The sequence below is a fragment of the Nannobrachium achirus genome (genome assembly GCF_963921795.1).
Source record: "Nannobrachium achirus genome assembly, chromosome: 18".
Classification (NCBI taxonomy): Eukaryota; Metazoa; Chordata; class Actinopteri; order Myctophiformes; family Myctophidae; genus Nannobrachium; species Nannobrachium achirus.
The window spans coordinates 18,066,246-18,090,638 of record NC_137825.1 but is presented as its reverse complement, the minus strand read 5'-3'; the positions used below and the strand labels follow the sequence as shown (position 1 = coordinate 18,090,638).

At 42.0% G+C, this 24,393-nt stretch overlaps 1 protein-coding gene across 2 annotated transcripts; it reads left to right on the top strand.

Moving 5' to 3' along the window:
- The first annotated feature begins 1,625 nt into the window (after positions 1 to 1,625).
- ptenb (phosphatase and tensin homolog B) lies at positions 1,626 to 21,374 on the top strand. 2 transcript variants are annotated; one of them, XM_080748351.1, is made up of 9 exons: positions 1,626 to 2,323; positions 6,662 to 6,746; positions 8,625 to 8,669; positions 8,876 to 8,919; positions 9,409 to 9,647; positions 12,743 to 12,884; positions 13,411 to 13,577; positions 14,216 to 14,452; positions 15,151 to 21,374. In XM_080748351.1, the coding sequence occupies exons 1-9, from the start codon at positions 2,245 to 2,247 to the stop codon at positions 15,334 to 15,336; spliced, it is 1,224 nt and encodes a 407-aa protein (XP_080604477.1). In that variant the 5' UTR covers positions 1,626 to 2,244; the 3' UTR covers positions 15,337 to 21,374. The 2 variants fall into 2 exon arrangements, with proteins under 2 accessions (XP_080604477.1, XP_080604476.1); XM_080748350.1 differs by having other exon boundaries at positions 14,216 to 14,464.
- The last annotated feature ends 3,019 nt before the right edge of the window (positions 21,375 to 24,393 follow it).

The following is a 24,393-nucleotide window of genomic DNA, read 5'->3' as shown; positions in this document are numbered from 1 at the left end:
TACAGTGCGCCTTATAGTCCAGTGCGCCTTATATATGGATCATTCATTGACATTGACATTCCCTTTAGCACAGCTCCATCTGTTGGATGCATAACGCAACGGTAGCGTCTATTATGTGTGCCTTATAGTCAGGTGCGCCTTATATATGAAAACAGTTTGAAAATAGACCATTCATTGACAGTGCGCCTTATAGTCAGGTGCGCCTTATAGTCCAGAAAATACTGTAATCCCGGATATTATTACGAAGAGTGTGTGTATGTGTGTGTGTGTGTGTGTGTGTGTGAGAGAGAGAGAGAGAGAGAGAGAGAGAGAGAGAGAGAAAATAACATGTAAAAAATATTATAGGCCTAGTCTGGATCTGACTAGCCTCGGAAACCCAGGCTTCTAATCCTCAAGCTTGCACGAATGCCACTCCTCCATTGAACTCAATGGACTTTTGGGGATTGACTTCTCTATAAAGTTGGAATAGAACAATAGTGTGTTGGCCACACCAGGGGTCATCAGCAGGGGGTCCTCTGAGTTACTATACTTAACTAAAGCTAAGATGAGAGAACATATTACTCCAGTCTTAGCGTCGCTACACTGGCTCCCGGTTGTTTTTAGGATTGATTTTAAAATTCTTTTACTTGTTTATAAAGCTCTAAATGGTCTGGCACCTTCGTACCTCTATGACTGCCTGCATAAATACGTTCCAAACCGCCCACTCAGGTCTTCTAGTGCTGACCTACTCGATGTGCCTAAAATAAAATATAAAAAATATGGTGAAGCAGCTTTCTGCTTCTACGGACCGACAGTTTGGAATAAACTCCCACTACACCCAAGACAGGCAGCCTCTGTGGATAGCTTTAAAGCACAGCTCAAGACCTATTATTTACTCTTGCTTTTAGCTGAATTTTTTAATCTCTTTGATGCTATTGACGTCCACGCTGTTCTGAAATTGTTCTTCAATGTTTTATGTTTTTATTTTTCTGCTTTATTGTATTCATGTGTATTTTATTTTTTCTGTTATAAAGCACTTGTGCTTCATTTTCTGCTCTGTAAAGCACTTTGAGCTGCATTTCATGTCATGAAAGGTGCTATACAAATAAAGCTTTATTATTATTATTATTATTATTATTATTATTATAGGGGGTCCTCCAAATATTAACTTTTTACTTGAACCCTAGTGTCCAGATTCTGAGAACTTTAGCCGAAAATAGCAGATCTACTAGCTCACAACGCCTCGTGCTGCGAGGCGTTGTGAGCTTGTAGATTGGCTATTTTTGGCAAAGAGTTTTGGTGTAGATGAGAAAAAGAGCAGACTAAGTACAGAGTGAAAGGTAAGGTCAAGTGTAATAAGTATTGACAGTTCAAGTGGTTAAATATCTTAAAACACACATTGACATGAATCCAAAATACACATGATGATTGTGCTGTCAAACAATTAAACTATATGGAATCTATTAACAGGTTGTGGGGGTCCCTGCTTCATCTCTCTCTGTCTCAACTAAATAAGGGGTCCTTGGCCTGAAAACGTTGAAGACCCCTGGCCCACACCAACGAATACATTATTTTGAAGGATGCAGCCGGAAGTGTCATTTCCCTCAGCAGTGTGTGTCTTGTCGCTCCTCTCTGTCAGTCACCAGTCGTCTTTTTTTTCCTCCAAGGCAAAAGGAGAGCCTCTCTCCGCTTCTCTGGATTTAATCACGGCGTCTTTGGTGGAGCCGAGGACCCGGAACGCCTGCTTTGGATCGACACGACGTCCGGACGGCCGGACAGCAGTTCTCCCGAGCGAGACGGCGGACGGTTTCGTCGCGAACCGAGGAGGAGGAGAGCGACGCGGGCCTGGAGGAGGGCGGCGACGTCGCCTTTCAGCTCTGACCGCCGAGGAGGCACCGACGGCCGGCCGCCTGTCCACTAGCAGACCGGCTAGCATAGCAGCGCACCTATGACACCGCACAGTGTTGGAGGAGGATACGTGCAACAACACAATTAAGGGAAAACGTTCGAGTTTGCATTAATTCACGCAGTTCGTCTTTCGATAGCGAAGAAGCGACCCGTTTAAGACATTTTAAACCGGTGCCGCGGGGGAGCTGGTGGATATTGAAAAAGAGCAAAGGACAATTTGTGGCAGCTAGCTCGGCTTAGCTAGGCAAGCTAGCTGCGGGCTAGCGGTGACAGTTAGCTTCCAGGGTTGAAGCACACAGACATTGGGAACCTGCTCGTCATTTTTCGGACCTTTAATCGGAGCCTTGAGGCGCCGACATGGCTGCCATCATCAAGGAGATAGTGAGTCGCAACAAGAGGAGGTACCAGGAGGACGGCTTCGACCTGGATCTCACCTGTATCCTTTCTTTTATATTAAGTTCTACTGTGGAATGAATCCAACCTGCCTGGTCTGCTTTAGCTTGACTTAGCTGCCGTGGTTAAAACGTTAAAGCGTTTTGAATCACTGTAACGACCGCCTCAAGTCGATATGTGATCGCTATAATATATATAAATGTAATCGTTTTGTTTTCTTAATCGTACATTGGACTGTACACAGTAGAATCCTCAAGGTACATGTTAACTCCTGAGTGTGCAATAATGGAACCAATTGGGCACATGTCCATTTGGTTAAATTTCTACACAAGTAATGATAAACGTGTGGTAATTTACTGAAATTAATTTAGACTTCTAACAATTGTAATCTTAAAACAATAGACTTTGTTTTAGTGAATTATATTTGTAGTGGGAACCTGGATCAGTCTATCTAATATCTTGATATTGAAATGTAATATATTGTACCTTTATGCACTGAGACCAAGAATAATCTTAATTTTGTTGAAAGTGTGTTCGTTTGACACATTGGATATTTTGGTGATGATGGTCCAAATGTGATAGTCAGCTGGACTAAAGCAAGCAATGTGACAGTCTGTTAGCGTTACATCAGCTGTACACAAGCTCCAACTCATTAAAACCACAATCCGTAAGATTTGTATCTTCCCTTCAGGTTTTGATTGATCTAATGCTGTATTAACATTTTGCAGACACGGGTACAGGGAAGTACAATACAATACAACAAGGTCTGCTAAAAGGATTTTTTCCAAGAAAGCCTATAGCTTGTTTCCAGTGTGGTGCAAAGAGAGGAATGAGAGGGGGATGTCAGACTCCGAGCTACAGTAGAGATGGTGGCACATCTAATTGTCCAATCTGCTTTCAAATAACTTTATTAACATTGTCGACCAGTTGGTTTCTCTAACCTACAGTACCTGACATCAAGGTCTCGATTTCTCAATGGAAGAAATCTGGGGAGACCGACTCCAGCCATTGCAAATCTACTAGTAATATTGTGTTAACAATTAACATACTCTTTACCACAGAAGGCGGGGGGGGGGGGGGGGGGGGGGGGGGGTCCAGGGAATCTTGGGGTTCCTTTGGGCGGTTCCTCCAAGTCGAACCTTACAGGTCTGTAACTCAGAGTTATGAGGGTTGTTGATATGAAGCAGTTTGAGAACCAATACAGATGGGTTCAAAGCAAACACAAAGATCTTGTTGATATTGATGGCAGTTAAAGGCAATGTGCAAGGTGATAAAACCTGCTGTAGGTTGGCTAACATTAATACCTACTGTACCTTGCAGTACCTTGGAATGAGCAGTGAATTAACTTGAATGACTTACTAGTGCTATTATTCAGTAACGTGTATCATCATAGTTGATATTAGTATTTGGAAATGTGCACTTACCATCTAGTTGTCATGTGGATCAACTTAGTTCACTTATGGGTTGTAATGTCTTGGCTGTGTTTTGATTGGGTAGTTACTAATCAGAGGCATTGATTTCCGCACACAGTCGGTTCTCCTTAAACCAAGTAGTATACAGGTGGTGATGGCAGCAGGGCTGCAGTTTGCTGCAACAGGAATGGGCAGTATTGCCTTTGGCAATTAGGAACTGGCAAATGGATCTAAATAGTTCATAGTAGTGACTAATAATTGTTGGGGGGGAACACTGATTGTCATGGAAAATCCATCTCAAGTCAGCATTCTCAAGTCTGCCTTTCCTATGGCCAGGAGAAGGCGAGAGCTACACTATTAATGCAGGAGTTCCCAAACATTTTAGCTCGAGACAAAAACGATGCATGTGGTGTCTCCCTGACACCACATGCATATTTAAAAATACATATTTAATAGAGAAAATATCAGATCTACAAGCTCGCAACACGACACATTGTGAGCTCGTAAATTTGCTATTTTCAAAGTGTTTTATTTTGATGGAAGGTTACATTTTTTTATTAAGAGAGAGAGAGAATATATAACAATATAAGATGATGAGCCCCTCTGTCACTAACTTGCATGTTTAATTTCAAACTGGTTGTCTGCAAAAACACAGCCAGTGTGTTCATCGAAAGCGTTTGTTTTCAGTAGATTTTTATGACTGCCTCCCTTCGACAGCAGCAGCAGCGGGTCATTTTTGGGGTGTGTGTGTGTGTGTGTGTGTATAACTGATGAATCTGTGCTGTGTTGTTGTGCGTACCGTACTCTAATGTGTATTTGGTGGCTTGGCGATGTACTGTAACCGAGCTTGCTGCTGTTATGCAACAGCAACTTTTTTTTTTTTTTCTAGGAATGGTCAGTCCTCCGAATGGTAGGAAGGACAGAGCAGTGCGACCAAAGGTTACTGTAGTCTTATTAAAAGCCTGCTGCTACACCTCCCTGTCTCGGCTGCTCCCGACAAGGGAGAGAGTAGGCCTGAGTGATATGGCTTGAAAATCAGTTATCGATTATCGACTATTTCAAACTCTTTTAGACAAATTTGACCCATTAAGTGACCATTTGAGTTTTAAATTAGGATTTTACAGCGGTGGACACCAAGGTATTGGAAAAAAAACTCAGATGCATATTGTTGCAGCCGGGAAGAAACCTCTTATATCCATATTCTTTCTAACTTTTAGTTTTTCCCAAAAAATAATGCCCTACTCTTAATCATACCACAGCGTCACACAAACACAAAAATGGCAAGCTCGGAACACGGCAGGAAGCTGCACCTTGAGCTTGTAGATCTGCTACTTTTGCCATTTTTGAATTAGAATCCTGGAAAGTGGTTTCCACCCGACAGAGACGATTATGCACAAGGTGCTTGAAGTGTGTTTTGAATGCATGAGCCTTTGGAAACCCGGACAAAGGATTATTTGTATTGAAAACCTGAGCTTCAGGACTCTCGATCCATCTACATGACTGGCCTGCACCTAAAGGGTCACAGGTTCATCCTCAATTAGATCCTACATCCAATAATCATTTTGGTGCACGACTAAGATTTAATCGATCATAAACAAAGAATGGCTAATCGAATTGAAATTTGGCTCTTTTTTTGTGTCTTTGAAAATGTCCAGGAATAGTCCTCATGAATGATAAAGTAGGGCTGACAATTATGGCTAAAATATTATTCATGATTATTCTGCTTGATATTGCAATTATTGCTAATGACCTTTGGTATTATTTGTATAGTTTTCATACTTTTGAACATATGGCTTTTAATTGTGTTTTTTATTTATTTATTTTGTTCTTCTGTGAGCTTGATGGATGGAGAGTTGGGTGCATGATATTCTGATTTCTCTAATATAATGCCATATTATGTATTATCTCGGTCGGATGGAAACCTTGTATGTCCATTACTTTTCAGGATTAAAAAAAATGGCGAAAGTAGCAGATCTACAAACTCAAAACACGTCACTTCACACTGTGTTTCGAGCTTGCAGATCTGCTACTTCGATGCTTTTGTGTGCCGCTGTATTATGACCAAGGAGGGCGGTGATTTACGAAAAAAAACACAAAAAGTTAAAATACGGATATAAGACATATTCAACCAATAACACATTTTAAATGTCATCTCCAGCGAGTCTGACTGTCTTGTCTATCTTGTCTATCGATCTATGTATCTGCCCCTTTTTGACCTCCGACTTACTACTCCTTGCAACCTGAGGAGAATTGATACAAGGCCATTTTGTTCCATAGACTTTGCGAAAACACTTTCTTATTTATTGATGTCATCTTGCTAGTTTATATCTAGCCTGAAAACCAGACAGATCTGCCAGAGAGCTAATTTCTATTTGCGTATTATTGTCTATTAGTCTGGCAATGCGATGCCAGGACTGCAGTGAGTGGTGGATGGAACATATTGGCTTTTTAGGGGCATTGAACTTGTGACCTTTTGGTTACAGGGCAAGTTTTTGCGCGTGAGAGACGCTGTGTGTGTGTGTGTGTGTGTGTGTGTGTGTGTGTGTGTGTGTGTGTGTGTGTGTGTGTGTGTGTGTGTGTGTGTGTGTGTGTGTGTGTGTGTGTGTGTGTGTGTGTGTGTGTGTGTGTGTGTGTGTGTGTGTGTGTGTGCCCACGCACCATGCTGCAGTGCTGAGTAGAGAGGGGGACTGGCTTGACTAAATAGGTCATTTTGGTATGTATAATTAAATTATTGTGTGGTCGAGAGAGGGAAAGAGGCGGAGAGATGGAGAGATAGAAGGATGTCACAGAGCACTGAGACAGAAAGCAGGCGAACTGTGGTTTCATCGGACAGAGTGTCTGTAATGTCACCATGGGGAGATTGAAGATGATGTCAGGCCTTCGTCAAACAAATATCACACCAGCACGTAGTATTGTGCGGCGCTAAGTGGAGTACTGTGTGTGTGTGTTTTCCTTAACACTGTGTGTAGACATCTATCCTAACATCATTGCCATGGGCTTCCCTGCTGAGCGGCTAGAGGGTGTCTACAGAAACAACATCGATGACGTAGTCCGGTAAGACTATCTACTGTGTGTGTGTGCAGGGGTTTCGCACCAAATTCTGGGCCCTGGGTACAAGGATTCACTGACCCCCGTGAATGTTCTTCATAGGGGGAGGGTTTTAACCCATTTAGACTGGGAATGGAATTCTGTGCTTTAACTATTGAAAAATGGCAGATATACAAGCTCACAGGTGCCGCAATTGTGAGCTTCAAGATCTGCTATTTTTGAAAAATCGTGAACATTTGTGCAAGTCTTTGAATATTTCAAATCCTTCTGAAGATTTTTGAAAAACCTATGTTTCTATGTCAGTGGTGCTCAAACCTGTTCATGTGAAGGACCCCCAAAATCATTTGTATTTGGCCACGGAGCCCCATCTAGAAATATTTCTTTCCAGGGACCACCCTGAAGTAAAATTTGAGTTACAAATGTTCACTTAAAAATACATAATTATATTCAAGGATTTGCACACATGTTCGTGCCGCGCTGTGAGCTTGTATATCTGCTATTTTTCAATAGCTAAAGTATAAAATAATTAAGGCCCATCCAGCTTGGGCCCTAGTAGTGGAAGAAATATGTAACAAAAAAAGGCAAATGTGTTCACTTCCGGCAGAAAGCGTGAAAATTTGCACCTAGGGGTATTTTTGTGCGCTGAATTAAAAAATTGACGGTCCCAAGCACTTTTCCCATGGGATCTGGTGGCTCTCATTCACTTACCATACTAGGGAAAAAAGACCCCCCAAAAAATCTTCTTCAAGTAGCATGTGAAGGGGTCAAACTAGGTGTTTTTTGGGATTCTGAATCCATTGCAAGCATTTGTTTTGCACGGAAAACATTCCTTTCCGAGAAATGGACAAAACGAAACTTTGAAAAGTGATGACTCATCACTAAACCATAGTTTGTGGGGTCCATTTCTTCCCCAAGGAATGTTTTTTGTGCAAAACAAATGCTTGGAATGGATTCAGAATCATGAAAACCCCCTAGATAGACCCCTCACATGCTACTTAAAGAAGATTTTTGGGGGGTCTTTTTTTCCTAACCCTAACCCTATGGTAAGTGAATGAGAGAAAAGTGAATTTGAGAAAAGTGCTTGGGACCGTCAATTTTTGAATTCAGCGCACAAAAATACCCCTAGGTGCAAATCTTCACGCTTTCTGCCGGAAGTGAACACCTTTTTCACATATTTCTCCCACTATAGTAGCTCAGTCCCACAGCTGTAAATACAAACGGGGTGTGAGTGATATAGAGAGTAGTAGGGATGGGACAATATGAAAATGTCTTATCACGATTATTGTGACAAAAGAAATCGTGATTTACGATATTATCGCGATTGCGACGCCTTGTGAGCTTGTAGATCGGCTATTTTTTGGCAAAGACATTTGATAGAGTGAAAAAAAAGACTATCAAGTATGTATAAGTACCTTTTACCAATTATAGAGGGTTTAAGCGGTACCGGATATGCAGCTCAGCAAATAAAAGGTGAATTGATCCCAGTGCATGACGGAGGACGATATCACAATATATTAAATCTCCACGATACGATTATCGAGTGTTTTTTTTATCACGATAAACGATAATATCGCTTATTGTCCCATCCCTAGAGTAATATAGAGGCCTATGGATTGCCTATGACCCGTCCCTGACCTCAGTGTGTGAGTTTTGATCCAGAGTCACAAGTTCAACAGAGATTAATCTCTATTAATCTCTCTCTCTCTCTCTCTCTCTCTCTCTCTCTCTCTCTCTCTCTCTCTCTCTCTCTCTCTCTCTCTCTCTCTCTCTCTCTCTGCGTGACTGTGTTTATATTACTTTGTGACTGCTGTAGTACAAACAGTACACCGATACTTGTGAAGTGTCATAGAATAAATATTTGTTTCTGTCTTGTCTGTCTCTCAGGTTTCTGGATTCTAAACATAAAAATCATTACAAGATCTATAATCTGTAAGTACTGTCTGTCTGTATCCAGATTGTTAAAAGTCAGAATGTCATATAGATTGGACGTTGTTTCGTTTTTGTAATATCACTTGTTCCATCCATGTTATTACCGTAGCTTGTAGCTCCATTGAACAACAGTCTTTGTTTTGCCTGGCTAGTTATCAGGAGCTGTCTTGTTAGCTAACCTGTTTGACCATTCTGTGTGACTACAGTTGTGCGGAGCGGCATTACGATGCAACCAAGTTCAGCTGTCGAGGTAAGATTAGATGACATCACTGCAGACATACATGTACAGAAATATACAGCAATACTCTATATGAAGGGTCTTCAATGTTTTCAGGCCAAGGACCCCTTAACTAATATGGAGATAAAGCAGGGACCCCCAATACATATTGTATAGAATTGTGCAGCAGACTTTCACGGATTTCATAGATGGATTCCTAGACTTGTTTGAGAGCACTGTCATCGTCTATGTTGGATTTGTGTTAACCACTTAACCTCTACAGCAAAACCTTTTAGCCAAAATATTTGGCTAAAGTTCTCCTCAGAATAAGGGTGCAAGGGTTCAAGTTGTTCATTTAAAATAATCATCCTATCATACAAAGATTTTGGCGGCCCCCCTGTAGTAACTCTGAGGACCCCTAAGGGTCCCTGACCCCCTGTTGAAGAGACCCCTGGAATAGGGCTTAAGTGGTTGAAGAGAAGTCCCACTAAAACGTCCCCTGTCCTCTCCTCTCCTCTCCAGTGGCCCAGTATCCATTTGAAGACCACAACCCTCCCCAGTTGGAGTTGATCCGTCCCTTCTGTGAGGACCTGGACCAGTGGCTGAGCGAGGACGAGAGTCACGTCGCCGCCATCCACTGTAAGGCGGGCAAAGGTCGCACGGGCGTCATGATCTGTGCCTACCTGCTGCACAGAGGAAAGTTCATCAACGCACAGGAGGCCCTGGACTTCTACGGAGAAGTCAGGACCAGAGACAAGAAGGTGTGTGCACGCACATGGCGTATTGCTTTTGTTTTGCCAGTTTTAACCCATTCAGAACGGGTACATTATATTGTGTATCATTATTTTATGCTTTAACTATTGAAAAATAGCAGATATACAAGCTCACAGCGCGCGCTGCAAGCTTGTAGATCTGCTATTTTTGAAAAATCGTGAAAATCTGAATTTTGACCCGATTCCTTTGAATCCTTAAGGTTTTTTGAAAAACCTATGTTTCTATGTCAGCAATCTGGCTCGCCATAGTCAAAGAAAAGCTCCTTTTCACTCAACTGGAGCTCAGTTAGCCTGTTCTTGAGAGACTACTATGTCAGCGGTTCTCAAACTTTTTCCTGTGAAGGACCCCCAAAATGATATTTATTTGGCCACGGATTCCCATCTCAAAATATGTACTTCCAGGGACCCCCCAGAAGCAAAATTTGAGTTACAGATGTTTGCTTAAAAAATTATTTGCACACATTTTCACGACTTCTTCCAAAAATAGCAGATCTACAAGCTTGCAGCGCCGCGTTGTGAGCTTGTATGTCTGCTATTTTTCAATAGTTAAAGCAGTCAATAATTCTAGGCCTAAATGGATTAACCATAGCGCTAAAGTTGAAAATGGCACATATCGATGGCCAAAATGCAAAACCTGCAAATGTCATGATTTTTTGGAGTTCACTTGAAATGAGGACAATAGGCTATGCTGCACATGGTCGGTCTGTCTGCAAGATCGTTCTGCCCCTCATTGTGTGAAGGTGGTGAAACTATTATCAACCAAGAGGGTGAGTTGATAAAAAAAAGTTAATGGTAATACTTGGAACAGACCTGTAGAATGTCTCGATCTCATAAGCAGCATAATTAAGTGCTGTAAAAAGTGTTATTTAACCAAAAAATAGCCGAACTATTTCTAGGTAAAAACCTCCTATCTGCATGTTGTCGACTGCAGATAGGAGGTTTTTACCTAGAAATAGTAGATAGGAGGTTTTGGTGTTGAACACACATTTTTCTTTTTCATTTTCCCAACAAAGTGATTTTTTCAGATGGGATGTTTTGCATTTTGGCCATCGATATACAACCTCATAACACGTAACGTGATGCATTGAATGTGATCTTGTAGATCTGCTATTTACGGTGCAAGTGTGTAGCAAAGTATAAATCGGGCCCAACTCCAGCCCCTAAAACCTAAGCGTTCTAAATGTTTAATCCTATACATTTGTCCCCCACAATTATAGTAATACACATACACAGACGAGCACACACAGGGGAGTTCTACGGAGAAGCAAACAGATAGTGTTGTTGTAGGTTGTATTAATGTTGTGTTGTAAGTTCTGTTGTGTTGTTGTAGTTGTAGGGTGTGTCGTTACACTGCCAATAGCAATACGTGCAGGGGTGTGTGTGTGTGTGCGTGTGTGTATGTGAGTTGTGTGAGTAAAACATCTAGAGAATAGATGGTCAGATTTAGGTGAAACAGAAGAGAATAATTGGTAGGCTGACCCGAGGAGATGATTAACTTAAAGAACAGTAAGAACAGTGTGGCTTATACCTTCCATGGGATTATCAGGAGGTCAAAGGTCTTCTTTATCTTAAATTAATGTGTATAATAAACCAGAAATGACACCAGATTGCGCCTTGTGGCTTGCTGGGGCGGTGAGGAGAAAGGAACGCGAAATCTACATTCACACTTGTTTTAACAAAAAGTTGCCATATATGGTAAAAGAAACATAAGGAGATAAGGAATTCTTGAAACATTTTAACCACACAAATCTTGTATGGGGGTCCCTGGTACAAAATATGTTCAAAAAGGGGTTCTCGGAGCTCTGTATGTGGCGTGTTGGGAGCTTGTACTATTTTTGACAAAATCGGACTAGGCTGAAAGTGGTTAATGTCGTTTTTAACTCACTAGATGCCGTTGGCGAGTGACTCTTTGATGTCCCGTGTGCCGTCGGCGAGTTGACGAATGTGATTGGCTTTATATGAAACCGTAGCTTGCTGTCTGTGGCAGCCGTGGCGGAAGAGACAAACTAAAAATCCCACAATGCAACAGGAGATGACTCAATCAGGAAATCCGGTTTTCCATACAGGCCAATGTTATGAGATTCACAAAAGTGGATTTATCTCGTATCTAACTCCAGTAAATACTCCCAATAGAGCAGTGAAGTCATGACGTGACTCGCTCATCCCCCGGTTCACAGAAGTAATTTCTCTATGGAGAAAAACATTGGGTCATCTTAAAATCGTCTCATATAAGCATTGTGGTCCAAAAATAAACAAACGGTCTGCGCGATATTGTCAGGGAGGCTCTGTATGGTTTATGATAGTCAGTCACTCATATTTGATAAAGCCTGTTTCTAGCAAAAATGTAACTAATTCGGCGACAATAACATTCTTAGTTTTCTCACCATCAGTTGATTCTTTTTCTTTTTCTTATAATTTTTATCCCACGATTTTGCAACCCATTTTCACCCAGTGCCAATTGCCTATGTAATCCTGGGCTCTGCTCTCCCTCTGCCGCGCCTGGGGAGACAACGGACTGACCTCATGCTTCCTTCAATGCATGAGTAGTCCAAGTTGTTTCTTTTCACCTGACAGGGGGAATTTCCCCGGGATGGACGTAGCGCGTGGAAGGAACACGTTATTCCAACCAGTTCCTTTCCCCTCCATCAGGCGCCCCGGCTGGCCAGGGGGAGGCATTATTGAGACCAGGATTACTGCATGTTTTTGTGAGGGTATCAACCCTAGGAGACACAGGGAGAACTTGCAAACTCCACACAGAAAGGCCCTATCGCCAACCCCATCAGTTGATTCTTCTTATCCATATGAGTCAAACCGCTTAGATCATTTGTTTATGTTTGGAACACAGTTCTTATATGACACGATATGAAAAAAGTCTATGGGAATTCAGAATGGGGGGAAAAAACGTGAACCAGGTAGTATGGGTAAATGACGTCAAACTGCGTTGCTCTATATTACTAAAACGTCATCGCTTGTGCGTGTGGGTCTGTTTCATGAATCGCATAACAGGACTTGGCCTATCAAAAAGGGAAAAAAAATCAGACGTGAGATTTTATTTGGCATTAATCCACATGTGTCTTTTGCAGGGCGTGACCATCCCCAGTCAGAGGCGCTACGTGTCTTACTATAGCTACCTGCTGAGGAACCATTTGGAATACAGACCCGTCGCTCTGCTCTTCCACAAGATGGTGTTCGAGACGGTTCCCATGTTCACTGGAGGCAACTGCAGTAAGTCTGACTCTGACTCGCCTGTCTGTCTGTCTATCTCAGTGGTTCTCAAACTTGGGGCCCCAAATTATTTTGTGGGGTCCCCAGATGATTAGCTTAATTCATTTTTTTTTTTTTTCATTTTAATTCATTTTTAATTCATTTTTTCATTCACGAGTTATTTAGAGTAGCCAATTATTTTTCACCCTTCCGTTAAATTAATATAACCTGATGAAGGTCTAATAAACGTTCCCATAAGTGTTTTTGTCTTGCATTTGAAGACTGTGTGTTTCTACATTCGGGCCCCGCTTGGACTTCTCCTTGTAGGTGTACCCCCTTTCTCCTCAATTTAGTCGTTATACCAATTCATTCCTGCCACTGATTGCAACTGCTGATGTACCCTACTGGGCCAGTAGGGTGGCAGATAAGCCAGTAGTACTGGCATACTGGCTTATCTGCCACTGATTGATCGATGGTGATCTTTTCTTGATTTTGTGTGAAATTGAAATTAACGTATTTGTGTTTGATGATGTCTCTAACGTTGCAGACCCCCAGTTCGTGGTCTACCAGCTCAAGGTGAAGATCCACACGTCCAACCCGGCCAACACGCGCAGAGAGGACAAACACTTGGTGTTCGACTTCCCCCAGCCACTTCCTGTCTGCGGAGACATCAAGGTGGAGTTCTTCCATAAACAGAACAAAATGATGAAGAAGGTAAATGGCACTGTGCATTATTATTATTATTATTATTATTACCCTAGAACAGCGCTTCTGAAACTCTAAAATTTCTAGGAGCCCAGTTTAGTATGCATTAGGCCACGGACCCCTGTCCATTTGGTTCCTCCTAACTATCAATCATTTAGCTGTGGAAAAAAATAGTGATATTTGAGCTCATTCTCCTCCTCTTCTCGTTTTAAAGATTTTTTTGGGGGGGGTGGCTTTTATGCCTTTATTTGATAGGAAAGTAGACTGACAGGAAATGGGGGGAGAGACGGGGAGTGACATGCGGCAAAGGTCGTCCGGATCGGGAATCGAACCGGCGATGCCGCCTGCCTATGTGGCAATGCCTATGTGGTATGCACCTGGCCTGTAGGCCAGCGGGCACCCCTCTTCTTCTCGGTTTTAAATGTAGACTATAAACACCTTGAATCAATTTCACCGCTTACCATGCCCCTCGTTTTGACCTACTGCCCATTAGTTTCCTTGTGATAATGTTGTTGACTGTCGTTACACTTTTTATTAAGATGCACAACACTTTGGTCAACCGTTGTTTTTTAGTTTTTTTTTAATATGCTTTATAAATGCATGTGACTTGACTTGAATTGACTTCTCTCCTGTATTCCTTCCACCAGGACAAGATGTTCCATTTCTGGGTCAACACCTTCTTCATCCCCGGGCCTGAGGAGTACCCCGACAGATTAGAGAACGGCAGCGCAGGAACGCCCCGGGAAGCTGACGGAACGACGTTCCAGAGCCTGGGTACGGCGGGAGAGAACGACAAGGACTTCTTGATCCTACCGCTCACCAAGAACGACCTGGACAAAGCCAACAAAGATAAAGCCAACAGATACTTCTCTCCAAACTTTAAGGTACACTTTAAGGTAAACTCTAAGGTACACCACTTGGATTTACACTTCTCAGTCGCTACGGCTGATTTCAGTCATTTGAATTTCCATAGAAGCCAGCATGTCTTCTATGGTGCGACACATTGTTTAAATATGTGCGGACTAGCAATATCTGCACAAGCTTCTTCCATAATATCGTAATGTTCTTGTACAGGGGTCTTCAACAGGGGGTCCTGGACACCTAGGGGGTCCTCAGAGTTACTACATGGGGTCCTCCAAATCTCTGTGTGATAGAAGCTCTCTTTCTCCTTTTCTATATTAACCACTTGAACCTTAGCGTCCATATTCTGCGAACTTTCGAAAATAGCAGACAAGCTCACAATGCCTCGCGCTGTGAGGCGTTGTGAGCTTGTAGATCGGCTATTTTCGGCAAAGAGGTTTCGTGTAGAGGGGGAAAAGAGCAGAGTGATGGGTCAAGTTTGTTAAGTATTGACAGTGGTTAAATATCTGAAAACACAAGTTTACATGAATCCAAAATACACTGATGATTGTGCTGTCAAACAATGACACTATATGGAATCTCTGAAAAGGTTGTGGGGGTCCCTGCTTCATCTCTCTCTCAACTAAGGGGTCCTTGGCCTGAAAACGTTGAAGACCCCTGGTCTGAAACCTAAAGGTTTAAGTGGCTAATGAGCTAATGGTTGTCTTCCCCTGCCCCGCAGGTGAAACTCTACTTCACCAAGACAGTCGAGGAGGGGGCCAACTCCGAGGCCAGCAGCACGGCCTCCGTGACCCCCGACGTCAGCGACAACGAGCCGGACCACTACCGCTATTCCGACACCACGGACTCTGACCCCGAGAACGAACCGTATGACGAGGAACAGCACACACAGACCACTAAAGTCTGACAAAGCACGCACACACACAAACACACACACACATTCACACACAGACACGCTCGCATACGAAACACACTTATATAAATATATATACAGACGTACTTATATCTATACACAGGAAAATGGACCCCACGTTTAAAAAGAACCAGCTAACGAGCTATGACTTCAACTTGGGGGGGAGAAATGGACCAGCGACCAATCTCTACTAGGACTCGGATGGATTCAACAAGATTATGGGGGGGATTTCTTTTTTTTTCTTTTTTTTTGTTAATGACTGCCTGCCCCTCCCCCCGCTGAGCTGTGATTGGTTGAGAAGGAGGACGGAGGAAGGGCAGCTTGCGGGGAGGCGAGGTGCAGGATAGACGGATGGACAGAGGAGATTTTAAAATAAAGGAGTAAAACTTGAATCAAAAAAACTGAAAGACAAGTAGACTTCTTTAGCAACTACAACCTGGATGTTTGTTGGATAAAAAATACCCCACCACCACCATCGCATTCTACATTCTATCCTTTTCATCACTCCTTTTCCCTCCTGCCTAGTTTTAAGAAACTACATGCTGACCAAGTTTTTAGTTTTTCTTTTGTTCCGTTTTGTTTCTGTCTTTATCTTTCCTTCCTTTTCTTTTTCTCCCTCTCTTTTGTCTGCCTGTCTGTCTGTCTGCGGTGAGTGTTGTTGCGTTGTGTTCAGGGTAAGGGGTCTACTTTGAGAAGCTCTTGAGTCAAACGGATCTCTTATCAAAACCTTTTCAGCCCCAAATCTGAATTCTGAATTGAAGTGTTTTGGACAAAACAAGGTTTCCACCAAGACAGTGACGACATATTAGTTTCGAAATTGGAACTAGTTTCTCTTGTTCTAGAAAGCCTTGAAAGAGTGTTGTCATCAAAGTGGCACTGGAAGTTTTACAGGTGTTTGACAAGGAAAAAATGTTTTCCTCGCTTCTTGTCCATCAACAATTTTACCCCAAAGATTCCATAAGAGATTCGAGAGGATTTGATAATGCAGATTGGTGTTCAGAGTTGATATTTAAAGTCATGGTTTTGGAACCCTGGCCCTTGTTGTGTGTGAAGGTAGCCGAGGTGTGGACCACTCTCTCTCTCTGTGTGCAATCTGTGTTCTGGTGACTCGCAGGAGTCTCGATTTACTGGTTTAAGGCCCTACTTGATCATACTACAGCGTCACACAAAAGCAGATCCACAGGGTCAAAACGCTGCGTGAAGCAATGCTTTTGAGCTTGTCCATCTGCTACTTGAATCCTGTAAAGTAAATATTTTGGACATATGACGTTTCCACACAACAAGAGTCATAAAATGACGCTTTCCCATCAACCCTCCGTTCACTACCAACACCAGTAGGGTTGTGACATTTATTTGGACTAATCGATTTTATCAGTTATTTTAAAATGATCAATTTTAACACAAATAAGATGATCTCTTGGGACTGAGTTACTAGGGCCCGAGGCGGATTCATTATTTCATGCTTTAGCTTTTGAAAAATAGCAGATATACAAGCTCACAGCTTGTAGATCTGCTATTTTTGAAAACTAATGAAAATGTGTGCAAATCCCTGGAACGAAATATTTTGAGATGGGGGTCCGTGGCCAAATACATTTTGGGGGTCCTTCACATGGAAAGGTTTGCGCACCACTGACATATAAACATAGGTTTTTCAAAAACAAACGGAAGGATTTGAAATATTCAAAGACTTGCACAAACTTTCACTATTTTTCAAAAATAGCAGATCTACAAGCTCGCAGCGTGGCACTCATTGCCGTGCTGTGAGCTTGTAGATACGCTATTTTTCAGTAGTTGAAGCACAAAACGTGAGTGAATCCTTGTACCCAGGGCCCAGAATTTGGTGCGACACCCCTGGGCTCAAGTCAAACCAACGCTGAGCACATGGAGAGAGAAGTCAGTCTGTCTGAGTCAATCACCTGAACAGGACATTGAAATGAGAGAGTTTGACTCTAAAGCAATCTGCTGCATTTCTATCAATCATTTACTGGGGAACACACACACACACACACACACACACACACAGGACCCTCACCACTCACTCATACCTACTGTGAACGAATGCTCTTAATGCTTCCTGTCCGTCTCTTATTTGTTCCATGTTTCTTTTTTGTTTGCACAGAAGGACTATCTTCAACCCTTCAATCAAATCAAGCAGTTGAAAGAAAAAAAAATACTATTTTTTATTATATTTTCACAGTTAATCATTAAGCTATACAACAGACGAGCTACATACAGTACAGAGTATCCATTCCGTTGACTGTTTTTAAGCTATATTTCTTAAAATGAACGTTTTTTTTCCTCTCCCTGGTTTTTCAGAGTAAAGCTGGAAAGAAACAACTTTATTTTTTTTTTCCCAGCTTTACTTTGGGATCACTTTGTTTCGTTGTGCCTGTGGGGAGGTTCAGGCGGGCGGGACGGGGGTCGTGTCACTCTTTTTAGGGACGATTCATTCGACTTCATTGACGTAAAAACTTAGGTGCCAGGCGAGGTCAATCAATCCAAGATAGATGATGGCGTATTTGGCATGTATTTGTCTGTTATCGATCACTGTAATGTTTGACATGTGTTCTCATGATTCTTTAAGATGCAGTTTTGTAACGGTCGGCAGGAACTTTGGCCTGGGAGGGTGAGTGGCCAGTGTTTCTCAAACGTTGAAATTTCAAGGTCTCCCCTTAACTCTGACAGCGTACAAATGGAACCAAATGACCCGTTAGGGTTCATTTGGTTCCATTTGTACACTGTCAGAGTTACAGACTTGTATGGGTCAATTTAGACCCCCATTAAGGAACCCACAGAGTCCCTGGAATCCACTTTGAGAACCACTGACCTAGCTCGTGACCTTTTTTGGCCACCGGAGAAGATGTTGAGAAACGGTGGCTTTGAACTTGGAACAAAGTATGTGCCCCACAATCAACTTTTGTGGCTCTGGGGAAAAAAAGTCAAGACCTTCAGGATGCGTCAACCAGCAGGATCTGGCTTTATGACGTATAGATTAATGAATTAAAGGACCTCCATAGCTGTGGGTGAGAGTGTACAAATGGAACCAATTGGAGCTGTGAGGGTCCATTTGGTTCCATTTGTACACTGGAGTTACAGACCCATGAGGGTCCATTTCGTCCCCAGATATCAATGATTCAGCCAGGGATGATACTAATGGGGGTCATCACTTTGAGGACCACTGCAGCGATGAGAGGAAAGCCCCCAAAAATGTATCGCTCTCTCTGACAGACCCCACCTCACGGCAAAACACTGAACTCCTACGCAGTAAAATAGAATGAATGGCCCTTATTTTTTGATGCGCTGCTAGAACCAGAAGTTTCTCTTTTTTCTGTCCCGGACGCCTTTTGCTCCCAGAGACGATTCTGTGCCGAGTGGGAAGAACTTTTTTACAAACTGCATCTTAAAACACTGGTGTTGAAGGTCTGAGGTTTACTGTTGGACATGGCAGATTATATCTCCCAGATAACAAGAACGGCCCCGATCTGTGCTTGAGGTCTTTACAGGCTGGGGGGCGGAGAGGGTGCTCCATTGATACGAAGATCGCCTGCCAATGTTTTCACATCAACACTGTTCATATATACTATAGTTGATGCTTCATTCATTCAGGCTGATGTCTTTCGCTCACAGGCGAAAAAATCCAGATTGATAATTGCGTTCTATGTGGATGCACGCAAAGACACAAACAAATTATCATTTGGGGATGCAAATTAATCGCACAAAAAAAAGAACCAAGCCTCATTGTGTAAGGACCTTTTTAGTTGCCGATCACTAATTAAATGGCCGATCTACAAGCTCACATGTAGTGCGTTGTGAGCTTGCAGGTGGGCTATTTTTTTTTTGTGTGCAACAAAGTACGAGTCGGCCTCAACCACTGATACCCCAGTGTCTGGCAAACGATCGCAGGAAAACAGCAGATCAACAAGCTCACGTTTGTGAGCTTGTCGGCTATTTTCAGCAAAGACATTTACTGTAGAGTGAAAAAAAAGTTGTTGGTATAGAGCCCTGAGGGACTCTGCTCTGCGACGTATGGGGGTTAAAGTGGCATAAAAGGATGTAACATTGTGATGTTGGATTGAAGCTTGGCTCTCCGCCACGGCCTAAAGTCATCTGTATGTCTGGTGCTATTTCCTAAAGCATAGGCCCAGCTTTGGTTCCAGGAAGCAGTATCCCCATGTCGTCACCGTCTGGCAAGAAACCTTGCATCTCCCAGGGTCAACTTTTCTTTTCTTTATTTTATTTTTTATAAATTAATGTCCCTACTTTTTTCACAAGAGTTTAGTCGCAAAAGTTGCAAAAATAGTCCATCTACAAGCTCACGCTTGTAGATCTGCTATTTTCTTGTTTTTATAAATGTTTATCCAATGAGAAGTATTAACAAAAGCAGAGCTGGTGACTATATGACTACATCGGATCTGTCTTTTTAGTTTCCTGAAAAGTAACCGTTTTGGACATACAAGGTTTCCACCCGACCGCGACGCTATCCACCTTGGACTGCTGCTAGCCTGGTGTTACACTACACGGCCAAACAGGGCTTGTTCAGGGCAATACTGGTCTTTAAAGACACATGAAAAGCTCAAAGGTAATTTCTATATTCCAAACAATCTTTTGCGCCGATTGGTCGTCCCATTTCTGGGACAGTGACGGGTACCCCCATCTTCCCTCCTAATAAACATCAATTATTGATTTAATTGGGGGTGGGAAATCAATGCGGCGGGGCTAATACTTAATTTACACTAAGCCATACGACGGTGGTCGCGTGACGAAAATAGACGATCCATGTAGATCAAGCTTGTGGGTCTGCTATTTTAGCAAGCGACCGCCATGCAACAAAGTGTAAATCGCGGGCTTAAGTGGCCCGTGGCCTGCAATTTCTACACATCAGCATGCTTCAGAACGGGTACACATTATTGTGTATTATTTTATGCTTTAACTATTGAAAATAGCAGATATACAAGCTCACAGCGAGCTTGTAGATCTGCTATTTTTGAAAAATCGTGAAAATTTGAATTTTGTCCTTTGTATCCTTCTAAGGTTTTTTGAAAAACCTATGTTTCTATGTCAGCAATCTGGCCAGCCATCGTCAAAGAAAAGGTCCTTTTCACTTAACAGTTAACAGCTCAGTTAGTCTGTTCTTGAGAGACTACTATGTCAGTGGTTCTCAAACCTTTTTCATGTGAAGGACCCCTGTAAAAAAATATATTCATATCTCAAAATATTATGGTTCCAAGGACCACCCAGAAGCAAAATTTGAGTTGTACAAACGTTCGCACTGAAAATACATATATTCAAAGATTTGCACACATTTTCACGACTTCTTCAAAAATAGATCTACAAGCTCGCAGCGTGGCACTCGGTGCCGCGCTGTGAGCTTGTAGATCTGCTATTTTTCACTGGTTAAAGCATTCAATAATTCTAGGCCTAAATGGGTTGTTTAATGACATGGAAATGGTTGTTTTGGGAAAGTGATTGAAGTGTTCTAATAAACCAGGAACAAGCCCTGTTCTCAGCCCCAGTGTTGGTGCTGGAGGTCGACTTTAGAGGCCTTTATTTAGCGCCTCTGTAGTCCCAAAGCCAAGTCCTAATCTTGTTTCCCAGCAAGTATTTTGGTGCTATGTGGATCTCAGCCCAGACCTTTCAGGGTCATATACACACCTTACTAAGCTGTAAATGTCTTGTAATGGACAAGAAGAGTGAGGGCCACCAATGTTTCTAGCTCAGCGACATAGCAACCACTCTTCAAAAAAATTCCCTAAAGTTACAAGTTCTTGATATCTTATAAATGAAAGTAAGAAGACGTAAGAAAACAAAAAGAGGTTCTGTCTCACCATGACATGTGGACTTTTTGTGATATTTTTTTTAGGAGTGTCGTTGCTGTATCATGCTAAGCACATCATAGGCGATTGTAACGCATAGGGTACTTATTTGCCTAGGCTCACGTTTATGAGGCACATTTGGGATGAGTTCCTGTTGAAATGTACCTTTTTACAGGGACATCTCAAGGCTACAATAAACTACAATAAACTTTTTTTTTAAACTAAGGTTAACTATACGGTTGTCTTGAATTGTGTTCTAAACAAACAAAAAAACATGTCACCTGTTTATGGGTTCAAAGTGCTGCCGTACAAAACACCATTTTCAAAGTGCAGTGGTCCAAACAAATGCCATATAGTAATATCAGAATACCTGTCAAAGCTGGGAATACATTCCTTACCAAATTATTTCTTCACCATGTTGGTAAAGGTGTCTATAACAGTGTTTCTCAAACTTTCGCATTTCAAGGTCTCCCTAACTCTGACCGTGTACAAATGGAACCAAATGAACCCTCCCGGGTTCATTTGGTTCCATTTGTACACTGTCAGAGTTACAGACTTGTATGGGTCAATTTAGACCCCCAAAGGAACCCACAGACACAGAATCCCAGGCTGGAATCCACTTAGAGAACCCCTGGTCTATAACATATCTAACAAAGTTTGACATTCAAAATCCCTTTTAATTATTCTGAATCCATTGCAAGCATTAGTTTTCCACAAAAAAAAGCATTCCTTGGGCTAAATATGCACCCCACGAAACTGTGAAAAGTGATGACTTGTCACTAAACCATCGTTTTGTGGCGTCCATTTTTAGCTACCCAAACCCACCCAAAGTTACCCTAGCTGTCAAAGATTCTCCTATGGATTTAGAATTTCGAACTTTGTTAGATATGTTACTAGACACCTTTACATTGGTGAAGAAATTGTTTGGTAAGGAATTTATTCCCAGGTTTTATTAATATCTCCTGACTAATAAGTCTTAACGTGTAAAACCCCTCACAGACCTACACTATGTCATCAACTTGTTAACCCATTAAGATATGAGGCCGATTCTATATTATGTATTCTAGATCCACAGCTTTTTTTTTGAGAATCGTATGTTGCTATACCAGTGGTTCTCAAACCTTTTCATGTCAAGGACCCCCAAAATTATAGCTCAAAATATTTTGTGCGAGGCGGTCACCAAGAAGCAAAGATTTGAGTTTAAAATTATCATTTAAAAAACGTATATAAGATTTGCACAAATATAGCAGATGGCAGATCTCCAAGCTCATGGCACGGCACGAAGTGACATGCCATGACCTTGTAGATCTATCCATCCATATGTTTATATGGATGTATGTCCATATAATGGATGTACGTATGTCCATATATGTCCATCCATCCATATGTTTATATGGATGTATATATGAGATCCATGTACGGCCCAAGTATATTAGTCCGGTAAAATTAAGGCAGAGGTTGGACAAAATTGTATTATTTCGTTTTTCAACTGATTCTGTTAGGAAATTAGGTCTACTAGCCAGGATAAAAAATCTACCATAATCTGCTCACTGCAAATACCCACAGTGGCCAAATCAAGTTGGGCTCCCATCGACTTTCTATACAGGAGGAAAATACCCAGAAAAAGGATCTGCTTTAAGTAGGATGTGAGGGGTCTAACTAGGGGTTTGTCATGATGCTGAATCCATTGCAAGCATTTGTTTTGCACAAAAAACATTCATTGGCCCCAGAAAACGCCAACAAAAGATGATTTTTTTGATGACTCATCACTTTTCATCACTAAACCATCATTTTCTTGGGCCATTTTTAGCCCAAGGAATGTTTTTTGTGCAAAACAAATGATTGCAATGGATTCAGCATCATGACAAACCCCTAGTTAGACCCCTCACATCCTACTTAAAGCTACTTTTTTTCTGGGTATTTTCCTCCTGTATAGAAAGTCGATGGGAGCCCAACTTGATTTGGCCATTGTGGGTATTTGCAGTGAGCAGATCATGGTAGATTTTTTATCCTGGCTAGTAGACCTAATTTCCTAATAGAATCAGTTGAAAAACTAAATAATACAATTTTGTCCAACCTGAGTGTATTTTTTCCCTAGATTTACTAGACTATATAGCCCAAGACAGCCCATATCTTTCTGGCTGGTTCTACAGACCGGGATCTCCATGATGGGCATAAAAGGGTATGATGTCAGATGTCTCACAACATATCTCCCTATTGGAGATGTGCTGTGAGAGCCCAAACATGCTTACTCAGTTATTCGCTATGTGAAAGTCCTATAATGTCTATGACATCTGACATCATACCCTTTTATGCCCATACATGGAGATCCCTGTGTAAAACCAGCCGATAGTGTGGTATGTGGCCGATGTGGCCTCCATATATGAGCATTCCCATATGAAGTCCTGTTAGATATGGACTTGATATTGATGACATCAGGGAACTCCATATATTGGCATAAAGGGATTCTGCTAGTGTGACATCACAGTGAAGCCAGAGCGTGATGTCAGAGCGGCAACCCATTCTGTTAGAGTGGTCACCTGACATAACAGTGATGTCAGCGCGACAAACCCATAGAACCACAGTGTCAGGCATTATAGACAGAGATACATACGGACAAGCTGTGACCGTTCACATACTAAACTGCGACCTATTGTCACAATGAGCATTAGTGAGGACCAATTATATGAAGATGGGTTGAAAATGTCTGAAGAAGTCTTTTAAATAAAGAACCCTTTATCAGAATAAGCCGTCACAAATGATGACGTTTTCCTCAGGCAACACCACCCCTTTGTCAACAATAAGAATTAAACATTCTATATATAGGCCTATGTATCTCTGTATATCACTCCTACATGTCTTGTGTCCAGTGAAGGAAGGGGCTGGATTCGGTTTTATCTTTCGCCTGAAATGTCTTCATAATAGGTACAATAAATATCACTTTGTCACACATGTTTATGTTTTATAGAAAATTGGATTTTCGGTCGTAACCCATAAAAATGTGTGCGTGACCCACACAAGGGGCTGTCCAGCCCCAAGATGACAGCTCCCAGGCGGACAGGAGACGTGGCAACAGTCAGTGTTTGTTTGTGTTGGTTCTAAAGCTTCTGTGTGCGCGCGTGCGTGCGTGTGTGTGTGTGTGGTGCTGCAGGTTTTAGGCAGGCAGAGTTCCCTCTAGTTGGGATCCTTTTAGAACAGTGTTTCTCTATCTTTGAAATTTCAAAATCTCCCCTTGACT